Source organism: Neopelma chrysocephalum, unplaced genomic scaffold (assembly GCF_003984885.1).
Source record: "Neopelma chrysocephalum unplaced genomic scaffold, ASM398488v2 Primary Assembly neopelma1_97222, whole genome shotgun sequence".
Classification (NCBI taxonomy): Eukaryota; Metazoa; Chordata; class Aves; order Passeriformes; family Pipridae; genus Neopelma; species Neopelma chrysocephalum.
Window position 1 is genome coordinate 3,861,542 of NW_020925863.1, and position 18,888 is coordinate 3,880,429.

Genomic DNA, 18,888 nt, shown 5'->3' on the forward strand with positions numbered 1-18,888 from the left:
AAAAAAAATTCCTTGTTCGACATCTAATACAACTTCACAATTGGCAAATTTGTCAGTTGCTCTGGAGAACTTGTTTCTTCCCATTCATTGCTTGTAAGATTGTGCAGTTTCTTACATAAGCCCTTATGTGCAGTATTGTAACTTAATTGATTGAAAGACTGGCTAATTTTATGTAATGTCTGTTCTCATAACCACCCCTGCCCTTTTCCTGCATGACTGATAAGAGGAAGGGAAGTGTCATTGTATTTAGTGACTTCCAAAATTTCTGGTATACTCCTTTGAAAAAAAAAGTCCATGGAAGTGTTTGATATTGACAGGAAAATAGGTGACAGGCAATCTTGTTGTAGAGACACTAGTGGCTGCTGTATTTTTTTTTTCCTTGAATTATACAATATTGCATAGAAGAAAACTCCCATTGCTTTGCTTCCTGAAAGAGTCACACTGAAGTCAAGAAAACTTCTTCACCAGAAGAGATTGAGAAGGTTTCAGTGTTTTCTTTTCATCTCAAACTTGTGATGACAAAATAAAGTTAGCGTATTTCTGTTTGGCTGCTTCTAGACAGGCAAACACTCACTCCCAGCCAAGTAGAAATTTGTGAGCAGTCTCACAACAAGTAGTTTACTGTTTTGATTGAGTTGTTGGGTGCAGCCTCCAAATACTTGTCCTTTGCTCTTGGCTTAGCTACAAATCATATTCCATGCCTGTGCTTTGAAGGAAAATTAATTGATGCACATAACTCAAGTGCAATAGAATTCACTGCTGCTGTGCTTTACTTGGAGTCAGTTTTTGCTAGTTGACATTTTAGGCTGCAGAATGTGCCAGAAAAAGGTATGCTTCGTTTCTCCTCCTTACACTGAGCTCTAAATTGTGTCCTGTTTTGTCAAAAATCACAAGATGGGGAGTAATTATGTTCAGAGTAATTATGGCCACGTTTTTCATTTGCCTAGAGAAGGTTAGAGAGAGATCGCCTGCCTTGTGTTTTCCATCCCAGTTTGTAACACTGCGTGGCGCCCTTGTTCAGGTAACAGTGCTTTTCATTTGCTTGCTTTCTTTAAACTTGAGGCGTGTGAAGGCTGTCCAAAATAAGAAGTATTCCTAAATGAACTAATTGGAAAGAATCTCAAGCTTTATTAAGTCGTTAAATTTAAGTCAGCTCATATGGATGGACATTTTGGAATGGATGTTTGCTGGATACCTGTGCTTAAGCTTTTGATTGAGCAAGTATGGACTGTTTTCTTTTGTCATGCATGTAAATTGTGCTCTGTGTGGGAACATCTCTTTCCAAATAACTTAAGATGAATGGCAGTTATTTAGGAAAAACTGCAATATTCTGTATTTCAACACAGAAGTTAATATCTCAGTGATTTTAGACCTTTGGTACAGACTGAAGTAAGAGTCCAAGTGAGTAGAGGGATGGTTAACAGGGATATTCTGCTAGTAGGTCTGAATTCTGTGCTCACATCAATCTGATCCCAGCTTCTCTAAGGGGTATGTGTCAAGGGAAGAACTGCTCCATATACCTGAGGAAGTGGCACAGCACAATCAGCACAGGACAAGTTCTTGGGAACGTGCTTCTCTTATGTTACTTTTCATGTATTGGTAGTGAATTTCACTTGTAGATTACTATGAATTCCCTATTGTGAAGTCTCTTTTCAGTCTGCTTTCCTTTAAACTGCTTTGACTAGTACTATGATGGTCATTGCATTTTTGCTCTCTTTTGCAGAGCATTTAAGTTTAATAGCACAGATTGTTGGGGAAGGCATAGCAGTCTGCTGCTGTTACAAAAACTGCTCATGACGAAATCATATTGCTTTCCTACTCTCTCACTTTTTGGTGTATCCTGTTAAGAGTGCACAAAATCACTGGAATACTCGGAGTTGGAAGGGACCCACAGGGATCATCAAGTCCAACTCTTAGGTTGAGGGCAAAGCTCTCTGATCTCACAACCAGCAAATAACAAAAGAAGCATAAGAAAAAAAACCCACTGTAAAACAAGAACAAAAAACCCCAGGATACACATAGAGGAAGTGTACTACAATTAAATTTATTTGTTCTTATTTACTATTTCATTCTCCAGGTAACCATTTCTGACAAGTCTTAAAATTTGAGATTATTACATACTGCAGACTGGGAGCCACCAAGTGTTTAGAGGCTACAAGTCAGCCAATTACTACTATCATGCCTCAGTATGAGGTAGTAGCTTCAGTTTCCTGCTTTGAAAAGAAGACCAGTGAAAAAGTTAGTGGTTTTTTGCTGGTGCATAACTTGAGTCAGCTATGATAGAATAACACAACCTGAGTTTTATCTGCTTAGTGTTTCAAACCAGACTAAGGCCTAGCAAATTAAAGCTATTGTACTGATTTGAATATAAGGCTGTATGTAGTGTGCTATGAGGCACTTCCCCCCACCCCCCCCCAAAACTATGTACTGGAAAAATCTGCCCTGGATGTGATTTTTCTAGGTATGATTGTACCTTATGGCTGCTTCTAGGGCCCTTAGCTCCTCCCTTATGAAAATAATTAACTTGTTCCTTGGTGGCAGCCTTGGACCTTGCTGGAGAGCTGTGCCCAGCAGTGGCTGCAGCTATAACAGACCTTCTGTTGTGGCTGCAGGACAAGCCATTGGCAACTCTATATTTTTGATGGGAGGCTTGCTTAATTTTAGCTCCCCAGCCAACTGAAACCTGAATACCAAACACTATGGTTGGTTTTCTTTTTTGTGGTTTTTGTTTGTTTGTTTGTTTTGATGAACAGGCACTGCCTGTCTGGCAACCAGTTTCCTGGAAAAGCAGGACTCTCTGAGCAAGCTGGGAGGTGAAACTGTGCTCAGAAGGTCAGGCTGTTTGTAGTGCTATGCACAGGATTGATCTATGAGGTTGTGAGTGGGCAGCACGTATGTAACACAGGGAAGGGAGCAAGGTTTGAGGATGGCTACACTGTTGTATGTAACATAGGAGGGTGAATGGACTGTGGAGCTCTAGAAGGTGGCTAAATGTTTAAATATGCTGACTTAACTATTTTTGGTTTGTTCTGCTGTCACTTAAAAAGGAATGCTTTAAATTTCAGCCAAGGTAGCATGATTGGAAAGCAGTTTTTATATTTACATTTCTTCCAGATCTTCTCTTTCATGTTTAGCTTTTTATTAACCAGTGCTTTTAAAAAGAAAATGCTGGGATGGCATTTTTGGTGAAAATGGAATAGATTGGCACACTTTGATGTGAAGCAATGTCCCATGAAGTTCCATGGCAGTGGGTGTTTATCTGCTCTGTGTATGTAGCAACAGCATATTCCTGATTGTGGGAACAGGTATGCACACGTCTTCACGCTTGTATATACACTGCATTTATGGTCTTAGGTAACTTCCCACTACTTTTAACAAAATCCAGGATGTGATTTGTGTGTATGTGGCAGTTGGTCAAATCTGAAAGTCTGTTAAAGTCCATTGGATTACACAGAGGGCAAAATAGCCCATAAAACAGAGGGCAAAACAAGCATTATGATCCAGAAAAAGCGTGTGGAAGAAAGTCTTCTTAGCTTTATTCTGCTTTGAGTAATAAATTTTACTTCCATGCCACTACAGCTGTTAAATCACCTTTTTCCCCAGCTTTGCCATTCTCATCCTCAGAGCTGAAAAAGAAAAACCAAAGTCATTACATTTTAAGACTTTCTTTCTATTTCTGAAGGAAAATCTCCTTATTTAGAAAAATGAAGAATACACATACCTCCGGTGGTTAATCCAGTAGAATAAGCATTGTTTTAGTGTTATAGAAAGAAATCAGTAGAAGGTGTTAGTTCTGGTAATTTTGCGATAAAGCAAGTATATTAAGCAATTACTCCATTATCACTATTTGAAAATTAGTGCAGCTATCTTCTGTTTGTCTGTTACCTTCACTAACACATTGAACACAAATGGTATTGTCCTTGGCTGAATGCTGACAGATTAAAAGGATGCATGAATAATTAAACAAACTCTTTGTTTAAACTAAACTCCGCAGTGGGAGCTGTAACTGTTTGGAAGCTTTTTCCTTTTCTCTTGATGTTCATAGAAAACTGTCTTTTCTCCCGGTGTTGAGTCAGAGTGGAGGTTAGTCATATTCCTGATTTTATCTGATGTAGTAACAGTATCTGTATAAACATTAGCATGGCTATTGCCTGCAACTGGGTATAATGTGGGTTAGTTTGAAAGTGACAGTGCAGGGCAAATGATTTAAGGTTATTTTTAGAACAGCAATATAATGCCGTTGTTTGATATGTAAGAGCCTCCCCCCCAGCACACAGTTGAGCTGAGAATGCAGTGGGAATAATCTCCAGTCCTCTGACCTGTTAGTTTGAAGAGTCACCCAAAATAGCCTGTCTTGTTCCTTCATCCTGCATATGTCTCCGTACTGAGACAGGGGGTCAAAGCAGCTGTTTGCTTGATTTATTCATGTCAGCAAATGTCCAACTTGAGTTATGTTTTGAATGCTGAAGTTGTTGCAAATCGTAGAAGCATCTGAGTGTAACTTTATATCATAGGGCCACTGATGTTAACCTTGGCTCTTACAAAGGCCCTGTAAGACTGTGTACTGCTTGCAGGCTGAGGAATTCTAAGGGATTCAAGTTGTGGTCCTGGTCTGTTTTTGTCTTACTCTATATATTACAGAAACAGATGGCATGCATGAGTCTTCATTAAAAAGGATTTTTGTATGCTACTTTTTTCAATGCAAATGGAGCTGTCTCCATTGTGTTTTTTGAAGGTTGCAAAGGTTCCAGTGGTAAGGAAACAGAACAGCTCATCTAGACTGCTAAAAGCCTTGGGCCTTTGTGCCCATGAGAGCCTGTTCCACACTGTCAGTAGGTTTGCTGCTTATTCAGCTTTTGTTTCCCATTTCCTTATTCATTTTGCTCTGTCTAGCCTTTGTTCCCCCCAAGGACTCTTTATTTCCCTAATGAGTATTGAATCTTCAAAACATTTGCACTTGAATTAATTTGCCTGAAATTTAAAGAAGAAAATAAGCTCTACTAATGCAAAACACTGGTGTCCTAATTATAGCATTGTCATCCTTCTCTCTGTATGGTTTTTCTGAGGGCACATACTTTGAGATATTGGTCCCCCACCAAGCTCAGGGGGAAAGGAAAACTGTTCCTATATGGAAAGAGGTATGTCCTACATCTTTGTAAGTTTGGGGGCATGCCAAAAGCTCCTAATTTAGTCTGATATTTCTCTATACAGATTGGCACATGGAACAATTCCTCTGCCTCCTAGTTGTCCTTGGCCATCCCTAATGTTTTCAGTAACTTGCTCTAAAGGTTCATTTCTTTCCCAAAGCAAGATCGTTACATAAGGGACCATCTTCCTTGTGTGTTCTGTGCTTCCTTGCTTTCCATTCTCTTTCAGGGAGTCCTCAGTGCTTGTTTAATGCTTAAATGCTGCATTTGCCTCCTGGAGCTTTAATTTCAGAGAGGATTTTTTTCCTGTTGTACAGTTTGTTGTTTTAGTAATGAGTGATGAGTTACCAAAAATAATTTTGACTTCTCTCTTTTCACTGGTGATGTTTAGGGTGAACCTGCTAGGCTGGGCATCAGCTTTGAAAATAATTCATTTCTCTGAGAAACAGCTCTGTGTAATACATTGTTTTAGACTGAGAGGCTTTCCTGGTTTTGTTTCCCTTTTAGAAGTCTCAGTAGGATTATGGGACTGCTTGGGAAAAATTGAGTCACTTCCTGGCTTTCTCCACTGATCAAAAATGTCCTAGGGAGTGGCAATAAATAGGTGGAGGGGTAAAGAAGAATATGGCCTAGTTCCAAATTGTGCTAGGCATTAAGACACTCTCTTGGAGGCAGTGCTGATTGGGAGAATTTTTGAGGCAGTTGCCCAACTGCTTTTAATTTAGTTGGGATAATTTTTTCCTAATTGGCTACGTTCTCATTGGTGGTTGGACTAGTTATAAGAAAATGGGTGAGACCAAATACAGATTTACATAAGATTCTCAAATGTCTTTGCTGGATTTACACTTAGCCCCTCTTTCAGAAAAGTCAGTGTTGGTTTTCCATTAACCTCAAAAGAGAACCTAGATTGTTTGGGAAGCGTTCAAGTGGCAGGGACAAATGTAAAAGTTTCAGATGCTTCTCTTGGGAGACAAAAATAAGCAGAGATGGTTACAGATAGAGGTGTTCAACTAACATCTCATGATCTGTATATGGCCCACCTGAATGATACTGCCAGTTTATAGTTACTATTTCAAAAACTCATTTTCAGGATCTGTTCAGGAGCACCCACTCAGCAGGCTGTAGGATGAAAAAACTGTTCAGGAGCAACCTGCTGGTGGGTGGGTGGGAGTCACTTCTCTATCTGCCTATATATATGTGATGTGGGGATTAAAGGGCTATCCCCAAATTATAATGGGCTGGAGCAGCTGCTGGAGGGGTTTATCTTGCCTGTACTAGCTTCACTTGCTGGCATAAAAGCTGCTGGCAGCAGCCCTTGGTATGGGAGGATACAGGGAAATATGCAGATGGCAGGATTGGTGCTTGAGAGAAGGAAAGGTCTACCAAGTGATAGAAAGGTGCGGTGACCTTACTGATCAGAAAGGCTGGGCAGCACTGCTGGAGCATTTCAAGCTGTTGAGTACATGACTCCGTGAGGTTGGTACTTCTAAAAGCTGAGAGCAATGTTTACTGAACAGCTCTTCCAAATCAGTGCCTACTGATGCAAAAATACTCCTTACATGATCCAAAGATCACCCTCTCTTGGCTTTACCTGTAGTGTAAAGAATTGCTGGGCTGTTAATACAGTTTTGGGCAGCACCCAAACTTATACTTTTGTTGCCAAATTGCAGAAATATAGTCTGGAGGGAGAGCATGTGGGATCAAGATCCCTGATCTTCCCGTAATTCAAGCACAGTATTCTTTCCTTGATGTGGGATATGACTACTGTCTGAAATCTGCTGCTCTGTAAGTATACTTAAATGCAGTTTAATAATAATAAGAGCTTTCCATAATTCTGGAAGATTTTGATATTGCTCTTTTAACTTTCATTATAAAACTTTATAGAAAGAAATAGATACCTTTTGTATTAATAGAATATAAAAAGTATTCAAAAATAATACTATGGACTATTGGACTAACCACATGTAGTGATGAAAACTGTTTCATTCCCTTTATGAAGCTATAAAAATATCTAACTCAGGTTAATGGAAAAAAGGTTAAAATTTGCATAAACACTGTCAAGACAATGTTAGCAATGCTGATTTTGGAAAAATACAAGGTAAAGCTGGTTATTAAGCTGTCTTTCTGATTTAAAGAGCCATTTGGATGATCTAGGAAGTAGTTGGGATGCAGACAGGCACAGAAACATTCCAGTGAGGAGGAAGCGATAAGTAGCAATGATGTTAGTTACCTGGTAGAAATGAAAACGAATTCTGCTAATTGAGGTAGCATTAATGGAACTTTAAAGAGAACCACTTTTAATCTTGAAAGGTTACAGAAATGGCTTTTCTGAGATACTTTATTTTCCAAATTTTGGTATGGTAGATAGTGCATTGCTAAAGACAAAATAATTCAAGAGTTTCAAAATGTAGATTGGCATTTCTTAACAAATAAGAGCAAAGAAATGATTATTAGTAGCATATTAGTCTGTGAAAGAATCCAAATAATATACTAAGTGAAACAGTTGCCAGCAGATAAGAGCAATATCAGTTTGCTACATGAGCAAACAGCAGTGACATGATTTTCCTTTTCTGTTACCTGTTAGTGAGGGATCTTCTGTACCGTCTCCAGACACCTGGCTATGAAGATGAGTATGGTGTGTTGGCGAGCTTAAGCATTCCTCTTGTTCTTGCAGGGAGATGGAATTTTTGTGGGGTACCTTGTTCAGGCTTGTGCCCAGACTGCTCACAGGGTTTGTCTGTGAGGCTTCTGTGATTTTCCTGCCTGGTGGCTGATAAACCTGACTGTAGTGGCCTATGGGATGATATGCTGGTTTCTCAGATTTGCTGTCATCTTCATCATCATCATCAATGATAACCAATTCTGCACGGATAACCCCATCATATTGTGACAGCTTTTGGTCTGCTTCTGCATCGTCATCATCGATGCGCTGATAACCCATGAAAACCATTGTTACTGGCTCAGAATCGTCCACATAACATGGCACAGCTTGGACAATGTTGTATCGAACATCCTCCTCCTCTTGAGGTGCAGGGGATGTTTCACTAAGATGGCGGGGACTTAAAAGCCTTGTCTCATTATGTCTTTCTCTTATGTTCTGGTAAGGTTTTAATTCCTCATGTCCAGCTTTTCTTTCTTCATTATGAATCATCCTGTTCTCAGTATCAGCGTGCACTTTCTTCTCTGAATGGGAAATTACTGGAGAGGGAGACTTTGGCTGTATTACCTTTGGAAGATCAAGCCCATTCTCTTTATTTTGTTGCATAAAGGACTCTGTTTTGGAGGAGAGTTCTGTCTGATTGCTGAATCCATTCATCTCTCTTCTGTCAGTGTTTTCCAGTTTTGGTCCAGGGACTAATTTCTCTTTTTGAGGAGTAACTGGCCTGCAAAATTTGTTCGCAAACACAGGCTCATGATACTCTGTGGGAGACTGGGAATTTTTTTCAGTTGCCTGCCGTAGCAGGTCCTCCACTTCAACAGGAGCAAGTTCATCCATGCCATTTTGTGTTGTGCTGCCATTTGAAGACACTGCATAGACTGACTTCCTGCCGTCATCGTAGACTTTAATTCCTGTCTCTTTAAACTCCTTTGATGGAAGAGGTATTGTTGATAACACTGTGTTTTCTCCTGTCTTCATGTCTTTTTCAACTTTAATTTCCATGGCAAACAATGCTGTTGGAAGAAACAAGTGCTTAAACTGATAATGCAGCAGCTACAAGAAATATAGAAGAGTTCTGACAGTGATAGAGAATGACTATTGGAATGAATTATCAAATACTTGATATTATCACATACACAACCAATATACTGGATTCTCATTTTGAATGTCCCCTGTCATCCTCTGGAAAAAAAATACTTTCAGTTGGATCTAACTCTGTGAGGAAAAATCAACTGCTGAGAAGCCAGTTTTCATTACATGATAGACTGAGAAATCCAGATTTAACCTTGCCCCTGGTGTTGTGCTGAGCAATAAAAGCTGAGAGGGATCAATGTGCTGTGATGCTGAAGTGTCTTGGGCACTCTGAAGCTTAGGAGGCTTTGTGGTAGTTGGGAAATAACCAGGCTACTGCTGGCTGCCCAGCAGCTGTAAGTGTGGGTAGAAAATGCGAAATGTATGATATGAAGCGAGGATGTACTTAAAGTTTTGCCAGGCAAAGGAATGAAGTGCTGGAAAGAAGGGTCAGTGGTGAAAAGACTTATTCTCAGTGGCACATATCTTACGCCAGTGTCTCACCTCTTAGTTTTGATGACCTAACTGATAACACAGCTTAAATGAGAACAGCAGTGTCTCGTATCTGTAATGTTTACTCTTTGCTTAAGGTGTATTAGATTCAATTAATAGGAAGTTTTTGCACATATTGACACCTAGTTACTAGTAAGCAGTACCTTTTCTCTTTTCTTCATCATCGGTGGCAGCATGTGCTGTACTTCTCAGTGCAGAAGGCCTGAAGTGCTTGGGAAGGTCAGGTATGCTGGCATAGATGTAGTCTGCTGACTCTGAGTGAAGAACATCCACAGATCCATAAAGCATTAGTATGTTTTAACTGACTTCTACAAGAACCTTTTAAAAAATATTCTTTTGACTAACGTACCTCTTTCAAATCCTGCTTTTTCAGTCTTCACAGACTAGGTGGGAAAGAGAACCGTTAAAAATAAATGCGATAATTAGTTTTAAGATGTTAACTAGACAGTGCTTAGGTTTCCCTGATAGTTTTAACCTTTTGAGTGCACAGCTTCATACAGAGAAGGGGCTAAAAGTGAAACATGTTCAGTTGGAGCATGGCAAGGGAGAAAGTGAAATCTCTGTGGTCCTTTTGCCAATATGATTCCAAGTCACACAGGGAAGGACAAAATATTATGAAGTATTAAACAGTAACTTAGCCTCCCACTGTGGCTCAACCTCGTTGGCTTCAAAGATTTTTCAAAGGTTACCATTTGGCTTTTCAATTTTACTTATCTCCCTGAGTATCTTTAGAGAGTGTGTGTATATGTGTGTATACAAGAACAACTGGAGAACTGAAGTTTTTTGAGATGATTTAGGATGATTTTAAAATACTAAAATGATCTTTTGACAAAGACTCATGACTGATAGCATTAAGTTTTGTTTCATCACAACCTCTCAGGGGCTTGGGGGAGAGCATGATGCAGTTTAGCTGGGCACATCACCTGAAGGAATATGAAAATACCTGCCTCTGTACTTGGTCTATACCTGTTACATCTCTCTGTGGCTGAGATGCAAAGTTGCTGGTTGGTGTCAGTGGCAGTGTTATTTTTTGGAGATGTGCTATAGATGAGTAATGATAGGAATTGCTCCCCCACCCCCATAAACAAGCAAATAGAGACATCTGGGCACTTAAACAATAGAATATCTTGGCCCCTCTTGTGACTGCTGTCATTTTAGACAAAAGCTTATGACCACTCATGGGATCCAGCTAGTTCCCCTTTCCCTGGTTATGATGATGAATGAGTAATAAACTCTATTTCTGGAGTAATTTGGAACTAACCTTTATTATGTCTTCTGTTGTTTTCTCAACAGATTTCAGTTTCTTTAAGATTGCTTCTTCCTTAGCTGAGACTTCCATTTCCTGTCTTTCCAGAGCTTCAATTTCCTTCTCCAGTCTGCAATCACATTGCATTTGATTTAATACCAGACAGAGAACAGCACTGCAGAGTTGATACGTTGTGAATATGGACATCAGTGAAGCTGGCTTTACTTACCCTTTACTTACCCTGAAAAATTTTGCTCTAATATGACGTCAGCTTACAATTTCACATGCATTGGGAAATAAGTGTGAAATAGTATTTTCATTTAAAAAACCCAACAAAACAACAAACAAAACCTGCCATAGATTCCTTCTGAGCCTACTTTGAAAACAATGACTGCAATTATCTTATTTAGGGAAGGAATAGATGAGGAATATAGGCCCTGCACATAATTTCCTCATTTCTAAGCAAATTTTCTATGTTGTCTCAAGAAATGTGATTATTCTGTTGTAACTAAGATGTAGGAATCTAGTATACAGACACCAGGGTTATGACTTTGGCATGTATACTGGTACAGATTATGAAAAGAAGCAAATTCTTTTGTTGTAAGAGAGTCAGAAGAATATTCTTGTACCCAGTAGTACTTAAAGGGCTACAGCACATCACCTCCTATATATTTTAATATATGGAGCCAAACCATATTCTGGAGGATCCCCTACAGAGAGAAGTTCCAGTCAGTCTATAATTACAAGCTGCAATTTCAGGAGAACCATGTCTATCAATTGAAATCAAATTGCACGGGTATTTCTGAGATGCAGAACAGTTATCATGTTTTGGTAAAATAATAATGATATTTGCAAGTACATGTAGATAAAACTACTCTTAACTAACTTTCTAATATGAAAATTAATACAGCTATAAATAATAATAGCAATGTGCTTTCACACTACTTTTAAGAAGCAATAACTTCATAATTGTGTGAATTTTGAAATGGAAGAAACCTGCATAGTGGGATGGTGCTCAAGAGACTAAACTCTGTTGTTTTCCAGTCTGTATGGGATTGAGAATGAAGACCTTGCAAACACCCAGGATCATGCAGGGGCTTTCTGAGGGTGTGTCTGTCTGTGTTCAGATCCAAGATGCCAAGATAGTTTTCCATGGTTCTACATGTGTGAATGTGGGTTCTGGAATTTCAAAATTCTTTGCTTTGATAAAACAGGTGTTACAGTGCTTGACTGACAACCTGAAGGTTGATTCTTCAGGGGAAAAATCTTGATTAAAAATGCAAGATATGCTCACGTGGTGTTATTTGTAGCATTCATGATAGTCTAGTCCAGAGCTTGTGTAGCCACAGATTTAAAAACACTAGAAAGTTTCAAGGGCTTCTCTTTGGCACTGTGAACTAAGGCTTTTACAAACATTCATGTGTCCTTAGTCACTCATTGGCATTTTGTGTTCTTAATTCTCTGGGAAAACTGCTGGAATCTCATTTCTGTGGAGCACTTCTTTTCAGCAGAGTGGCAGTCATGTAATGCACACTAGTACAGTGCACCTAGGACAGGCAGCTGGGAAGGGTCATGTTTGCACTGTTTGCTCAAGCAATATCCTCACAAGGGAATTTGCAAGAGAAAACTGGGTAGTTCACATAGGTGTGATACATCTCGCATCAGGTGCTAATAGCATTCCCTTTCTAAGATTGCAATTGAGTGAGATTTCCAACACTAAGGAACGATTTTTTAAGAGGCTTTTTATTAGAGGAGGAGCCTTGTTTGTGCCCAGGTCTAGTCAGTGAGAGCTATAAGCCTACCCCTTAGGGATACCAAATATACAAAGTGGATAGTCTCTGTCAGATTTTAGCAATGTAAGCCAAAACTATTTTGCCAGTTTAGTCTTGGCTGATAGGCTAACTATTGTTATGTAAAAGGAGGATTGAGGCTCAGCAGTCAGAATTTCTTCTGGGCCACTGACACTTGCTGTAGGCTTGTATTGCTTAAAAGTTATCACAGATTCATCCTTGTTATATGTTAAGTCTATATTATATGTTTCTTACATGTTAAAGCTGAGTACAATGATTAAGAAAAAAACTTAAAGAAATAAAAAGAAAATTTCAAAACCTTCCACATTTGAGTGAAACATGCCTTCCCTTACTTTTGAATCCATGTCAGAAATCAATGACTGTAGACTTAAATTAGCTGCAACTCGTATCACTAGTTGCTGAGATCAGTCAGAATAGTTACAATTAGACGATCTGAGACACAGTTACAAATAGGGTAATAGAAATATTTGCCTATAACCCTGAGGGAAAAAATGTGTTGTATTTTGACTTATTCTTTACTGTGTGCCAGGATTCACAATATTACACCAGAGTCAACATTAATCATAAAAGTCTGTCATCCCTTTTAAAGTAAGCAGACTGGAAGAGCTGAATGCAGGCCAGCAGATAAGCATTATTTATTTCCTTCTGTGTGACTGTTTGAGGAATCTGAATTAATATGATGGCTCTTGCCCTATTTAGCTCAGATAAGTAGAGCTCCTAATAGAGTACTACATGGACTTTCATCTGTTAATGAAAACATCTTTTTTGGTATCACAGATCTCGGAACTGAGATGTGAATAAAAATTCAGGATGAAAGTAAAAGCTAAAAAAAAAATATGTAAAAGCTACCAACACTTCAGACCTGACCTCTGCGAGATGGCCTTAGAACTCTCATCAAAGGTACTGATTGTAGTGCTAAAACTTAAAAATTTTATAATGAGGGGGATGAATATACTTGGACAGCCATAAAATAATGTAATGACCGTGTGCCATATTTCTGCACTTCTTGCAGAACAGTCTTCATTTAATATATTGAAATGTTGTATTTTTAGATGAGACTTGATCGCAATTTTATCATAATGTGAAAATTAATAATGAAAAATGCACATAAGTGTAATGAACTGAAAATTCATTAACTTATACTATGGGTTTATTTCATTCTTGGTTCTAAACACTTGAAGACACACAGGTGAAAGAAGAGGAGGAAAAATCTTGGAGATATTAAGAGAGAGTGGGGAGAGAGAGAAAACACAATCCCAAATAAATCAAAGATTATAAACCCCATATATTTAGCTGGGTGATCAAGAAAAGTATTAAAGTTTATGTATGCTCTTACACCCATACTAACACCCACTTTGTATGGTAATAAAGAGAACTGGTTCAGTGCTCAGTGGGGTTAGAGAAAAATTCTCATACCTATGACTTGGGATTGCATCTAGACCTTAAGTATCTCTTTTGCATTCATACAGACATAGATTTTGATGGTTTGTTTTCAGAGGATGTTGTAAATGTGTACATTGGAATTTGAGGAAAGAAAACTTTTAAGATAACTTTATGCAGTTAAAATGTTAGGCCAGGATCTTTCTAGTGTGTTTAAATCTTTAGAAACTTCTAAATCAATGATATTTTTATGAAGTTATATCACAGTTTGTATTTGTCTTGAAAGGGTCTAGCAGCTACATGAGCAATTTAAGAAATTATCTTTTGGACAGGGCTTCTGGTTTTTGTAAAGAAATGGAAGTATGATATAGCTACTGTATTAAATCAATCCTTTGAATATTTTCTTTCTCTTGAGTAGTGCTTATCTGAGAGAGAAAAATAAGTAGTAAAGAGGTGTGGATGAAAGAAGAAACCTTAGAAGCCAAGACACTAAATGGAAGATTTCTCTACCAAAATGGTAGCTGAATTAAGAAAATCTATGGATTTTCCTTTGCTGCTGCTGGCCACCAGCTGATCTGCTGGGATTGGCACCACTGCTACCCCAGAAAAAAAACAAAAGGGCTTGAGAATGAAAAGCAGATAGGAGGGTACCACCCTGGAGGATTCCTGACTAAGAGGAAAAGGCAGTTAAGCAAGTCCTCACTTGTTCTGAGGTGAGTCAAATGCTTTTGCAGCTCTGGAGTATAGCCTTAGTCCTCCTTCATGTATCACATTACAAACAATTCAATAGACCTTAGTTGTTTTGCATTTTTAAGTAGGTTGTTTAGCAACCAATTCCATCAAGAATGTTACCAGCTGAAGATTAAACAAGAAAACAGGACTCCTAGTTCTTCACTCAGCTTGTACTCTGATCAGGATGTGTTCGCTTGCTCACTGAGGCTTCTAACATGTAAAGAGGGTTAATTGAACTGATAATGTAAATGCAATTTTTTTTTGTCTGCAACCAAAGCATTCAACCATTTGTCTGCAAAGTGGTTCAGGCCACTTGCTATTCACTGTTTTGTCTTTGTTACAGGGAATGGAACTCTCCCTTTTGTCAAAAATTACTCAGACCTGAACTGATTAGCAGACATACAGTAGCTCAACTTGACACTGGAGTAAAGTTTCAAAACAGAGGTCCCATTTAGGAGAATGATGGGAAGGATCATGGCACTACTGTAAATCTGTGCAATTGCAATTGTCCTCTCAGCAGAAAGAAACGAAGACTGTATTGGGTATTCAAAAAGTCTTTAAAGTGATTCAGTTTTTTTTTAACTGAAGATAAAACCCATGTGGAACAATCATCACAGGGGACAGAATGTATCTGAATCAAGGGAATTTTAACAGTCAGATGCTTAAAAGAAAAAAATTTACTGAGCCTCTCAAAATTTTTTACTTTTACTGTATAACATGTCAATATGATCAGGTCAGCAATCTTTGATTTACAGGATAGGTCAAAGGTCAAGCAAGCTTTTGTTTGCTTGGGTGATATCTATGGCATAGCAAAGGCCCTGTGCAAGTACTGAATAGTGCATATTTTGTGTTTTTTTTAAGCGGACTTTGTTCACACTGAACTCTGTATTACTAGGTTTCTGTATTGCTACTGGCTGGTTTGAAACTGTCCTTGGTATGTATAAACAAAATGTAATGCTATTTGAAAGGCAACATGGATGTTTTTCTAGAGGCCTTTGCTAGACAGCTGTTGAGGAATGGTAGGAAATATAAATTATAGCAAAAAATGCTTGATGTGAATAAACCTATGTAAATTCCTAGTTCAGAGGAAAGTTCTCACATGACTCCAGGTATGCTCTTCTGCCTCCATTCTCCATCTGTAAAATCAAATGTCCTTGTCCGAGTCCTCTGTGTATTGTGAAGATAAAAGCTGCCAAAGGCTAAGGTGTGTATATATTGTTTTCTAAGGAAAGTAAATATATCAGTAATGAAAATATTTCTTTTGATATCAAGGTCTTATAGACATCTAAAGTGTCTTTAGAACTTCACCAATGGTGAATTAAAACCAGAGTGGCTCAGGAATGTAATAGGGAGCATTTCTGTATTGATTTTCTTTTCTAAGGATATGTCATACCTGTATTATAGTAAGAGTGAAGACAGCGTGTCATTTTGTGTTATACTGTCCTTGTCAGTTAATCATCATTTCAGATCTATGTTAAGAAATAGGAATCATTTTAAGGAGGAAGCAGTTTCTTGGAACTTCCCAGGAAAAGGTCACAGACAGGGAAAGTTGGTTGGTAACACTGGTATTAACAACAAATAGCTGTGAAAATGCTTAGTTTGCCATGAAAAAATAAATTGCTGTGAAAGAGCAGCATATATAAAAAAATATAAGAATAACCACTCAGGTTTTATTAAAGAACAAGCGTAATAAAACAAATAGCCTTATATTCTTGGGAAAAGAAGAATGTTTTTAATAAGAGGAGAACGCCCAGCAACTGCAAGCAAACATTTATTGGAGTTTTTTTTCCACTGCAGTGCTTACAGTTGCAAGTAAATTTATTTAATTAATTTTCATTAGCATTTAAATTGCTGGTTTATGGTCACATGATCAGCTGCCTAGATATGCAAACATTACTTGTGCTTGTAATTAACTGAATCTGGAACTATGCAGGAAACAAATTCATACCTACCTACATTTCTGCTAAAAGCAGGCATAAAAATAGAAATTAAAAAACCACCAATACTAACAAAACAAACAGAAAACCTCAACAAACACACACATACACAAAATTCCCTGTTTAAGAAAGCAACTGGGGACCAATGATGGGTTTGGCTCTTTGATTTCTCCTTCCTTAAAGCACAAATATATTTAAAAATCTTCCTTCAAATTCCTACGGACATCTTTTTTGAAAGCTAAACTTTAAAACTTATAACCCCTTGTTAAGTTTTGGTTCTATAGATCTCAAGCAGAGGGAATATTCCTTTGATGCTAATTTTCCTACATGAATTAAAGGTGTTTTTCAGGTTTGAAACTCTAATTGAATTACTGTTTCACTATTTGTAACAGTGATAAGTTCTAGTAATCCTAAAAAAAGTTTAAATGGCTATATTCAGAAAAGTAAAACCCACTACGTGTGTTCAGTTTTGATATCTAAGTAAATAAAAATTAAAGCCACTGAGCTGATGACAAATTCAGGACAATTACTGCAAAAACAGTACCAAAAGACTCTACAACTGTGGTTATCAATCAACCTAGAATCATGTTCCTAGTAAATAAAGGCGTCATTTGTGAGACTTTGCAGTCTCAATGTTAGCCCTATGTGATAGGGAGGCACTAGGCAATGAGATTTGTAGGAACATCTCTGATGAAAGGTAGGAAAAGACCTTTGCTATAGCAGGCTTCTGGGAATAAATTGAGTACAAAACAGCATAGAAAAGTGAAGGTAAGGCAAGTGATATTACTGGGGCTAAGCAGCCTGTACTCTTGTGAAGTGCTGTGTTATGGTGAAAGCCAGGTACTAAAGGCTGTGCAGGACCTAGTAAAACTGATGAATTTTTAAATCTATCTACTGTTATTTTTAACTTCTGATTCAACAATTGCTATCTCAGAGCAAAACCCATATATTGTGGCTTATGTCTATTGAATACACCACGGAAGGGATATCTGGAATTAGAGAAACAAATACTCTGCAATATATTTATTGTACAGTTGATAAAATTCACAGTATGGAAGCTTGCATTGTGTATTCTATAGTTTTAGCTGACTACAAAACATAACAAAGTTTACTTTACTCTGTGTAAACTAGATATGTTTAGCCCTTGCTGAAGTTTTAATCTTTTACAAAATAAGGGACTCTTCAGAAGGGACCATTTTAACCCAGACCCAAGGGCAGGGGTATTACCCTACCTGAAAATGTCTTGTTCCAGCTCACGAGTCCGTTGTTGGTCCTCCTGATTCTGCTTTTGCATTTCTTCTTGCTCTTTTGGAGTCATAGAACTTAGGCCATCCAAGAGCCATTTTTCTCTCAAGGCCTTTTTCTGAAGGGGAAAAACAGACAAATAAGCAAACCCTAAAGCTGGGGTATTCAACCATTTACTGTATTTGTCTTGATGCCAGAGACCCAATCCACAGTCTTGTGCTCTATTTGGCATAAGGCAACCTGATTAAATTGAATTTTGACTACTGCTGCTTAGAGGCAGAGCTGTGCCAGCTCTGATAAAGAAGGCTGCATTAACCTCAGTGCTGCTTGCAGTGGCTGTTGGAATCCCTGCCTGCATCCTGTGTTGAGTCACTTAAACTGTTGCTTCCTACTCTTTTCTGTTTATTGTGTACTTTACGTGAGGTTATTACTGAGGTCCAACTGGCAGAGGAACAGGTATGTTGGATCTGATTGCATTTAAAAGCAGTTTTGCAGTTGTTTGATGTGTGACATATATGATGTCATAGAAAGTATGTCTGGAACAGGCTTGTTGGGAAGTCTGTAGCACTTCATGGTGCCTTTTTCTTAATTTGTTTTTTTACCTATGGGATGTAAGAGCAATGTTTACAGTTGCCTCAGTCCCTCAGGACAGTATTCTCTCTCTCTTTCTCTCTATCTCTCAACACTGGATCCTAGGAAATCTATGGGAAATAAGGGCTGCTCCAGACAATCCTGAGGCTTGACTCTCTCTGTAGAATCACTTGGCAGCACTACCTGGTAGTTGTGTCTTAGGCTGTAATTAAATAAATGCAGATTTTAATAGAATAGTTCTATGAGATCTGGTAGATGCATGTAGCCTGGTGTTGGCACAACTCCTATTGACCACAAAATACTGTGTTCTCAAGCTGGAGGGAACACTGTTATTAATTCCCTTTCAATCAAGCTATTTAGATTTTAATGATAAGTAGGGCTCCTAGAAAGTGAGATTTTGATCCTGGATGGAACTGAATTAGTCTAGCATTGATATCTCCAAAAATAAATCTATAGTTCCTTGTGAGATTTACAGCAGGGCTGCCACTGTAGACCTCAGAAACCGATAACATCTGTTGAAATCAACAAAAGCTTTGTGTATGTATAGGGTTAGGCC

The 18,888-nt window shown here is 38.3% G+C and overlaps 1 protein-coding gene across 1 annotated transcript in view; it reads right to left on the reverse strand.

Moving 5' to 3' along the window:
• Positions 1 to 2,028: 2,028 nt before the first annotated feature.
• The window catches only part of PALMD (palmdelphin), a 49,972-nt gene continuing 33,112 nt past the window's right edge, over positions 2,029 to 18,888 (reverse strand). Inside the window, exons 4-9 of the mRNA XM_027671800.1 lie at positions 17,729 to 17,859; positions 10,652 to 10,766; positions 9,740 to 9,773; positions 9,534 to 9,644; positions 7,725 to 8,819; positions 2,029 to 3,626 (exon numbers count right to left, since the gene is read on the reverse strand). Coding sequence (XP_027527601.1) covers positions 3,583 to 3,626; positions 7,725 to 8,819; positions 9,534 to 9,644; positions 9,740 to 9,773; positions 10,652 to 10,766; positions 17,729 to 17,859 — 1,530 coding nt within the window. The 3' untranslated portion in view covers positions 2,029 to 3,582. The remainder of the gene's footprint in view (positions 3,627 to 7,724; positions 8,820 to 9,533; positions 9,645 to 9,739; positions 9,774 to 10,651; positions 10,767 to 17,728; positions 17,860 to 18,888) is intronic.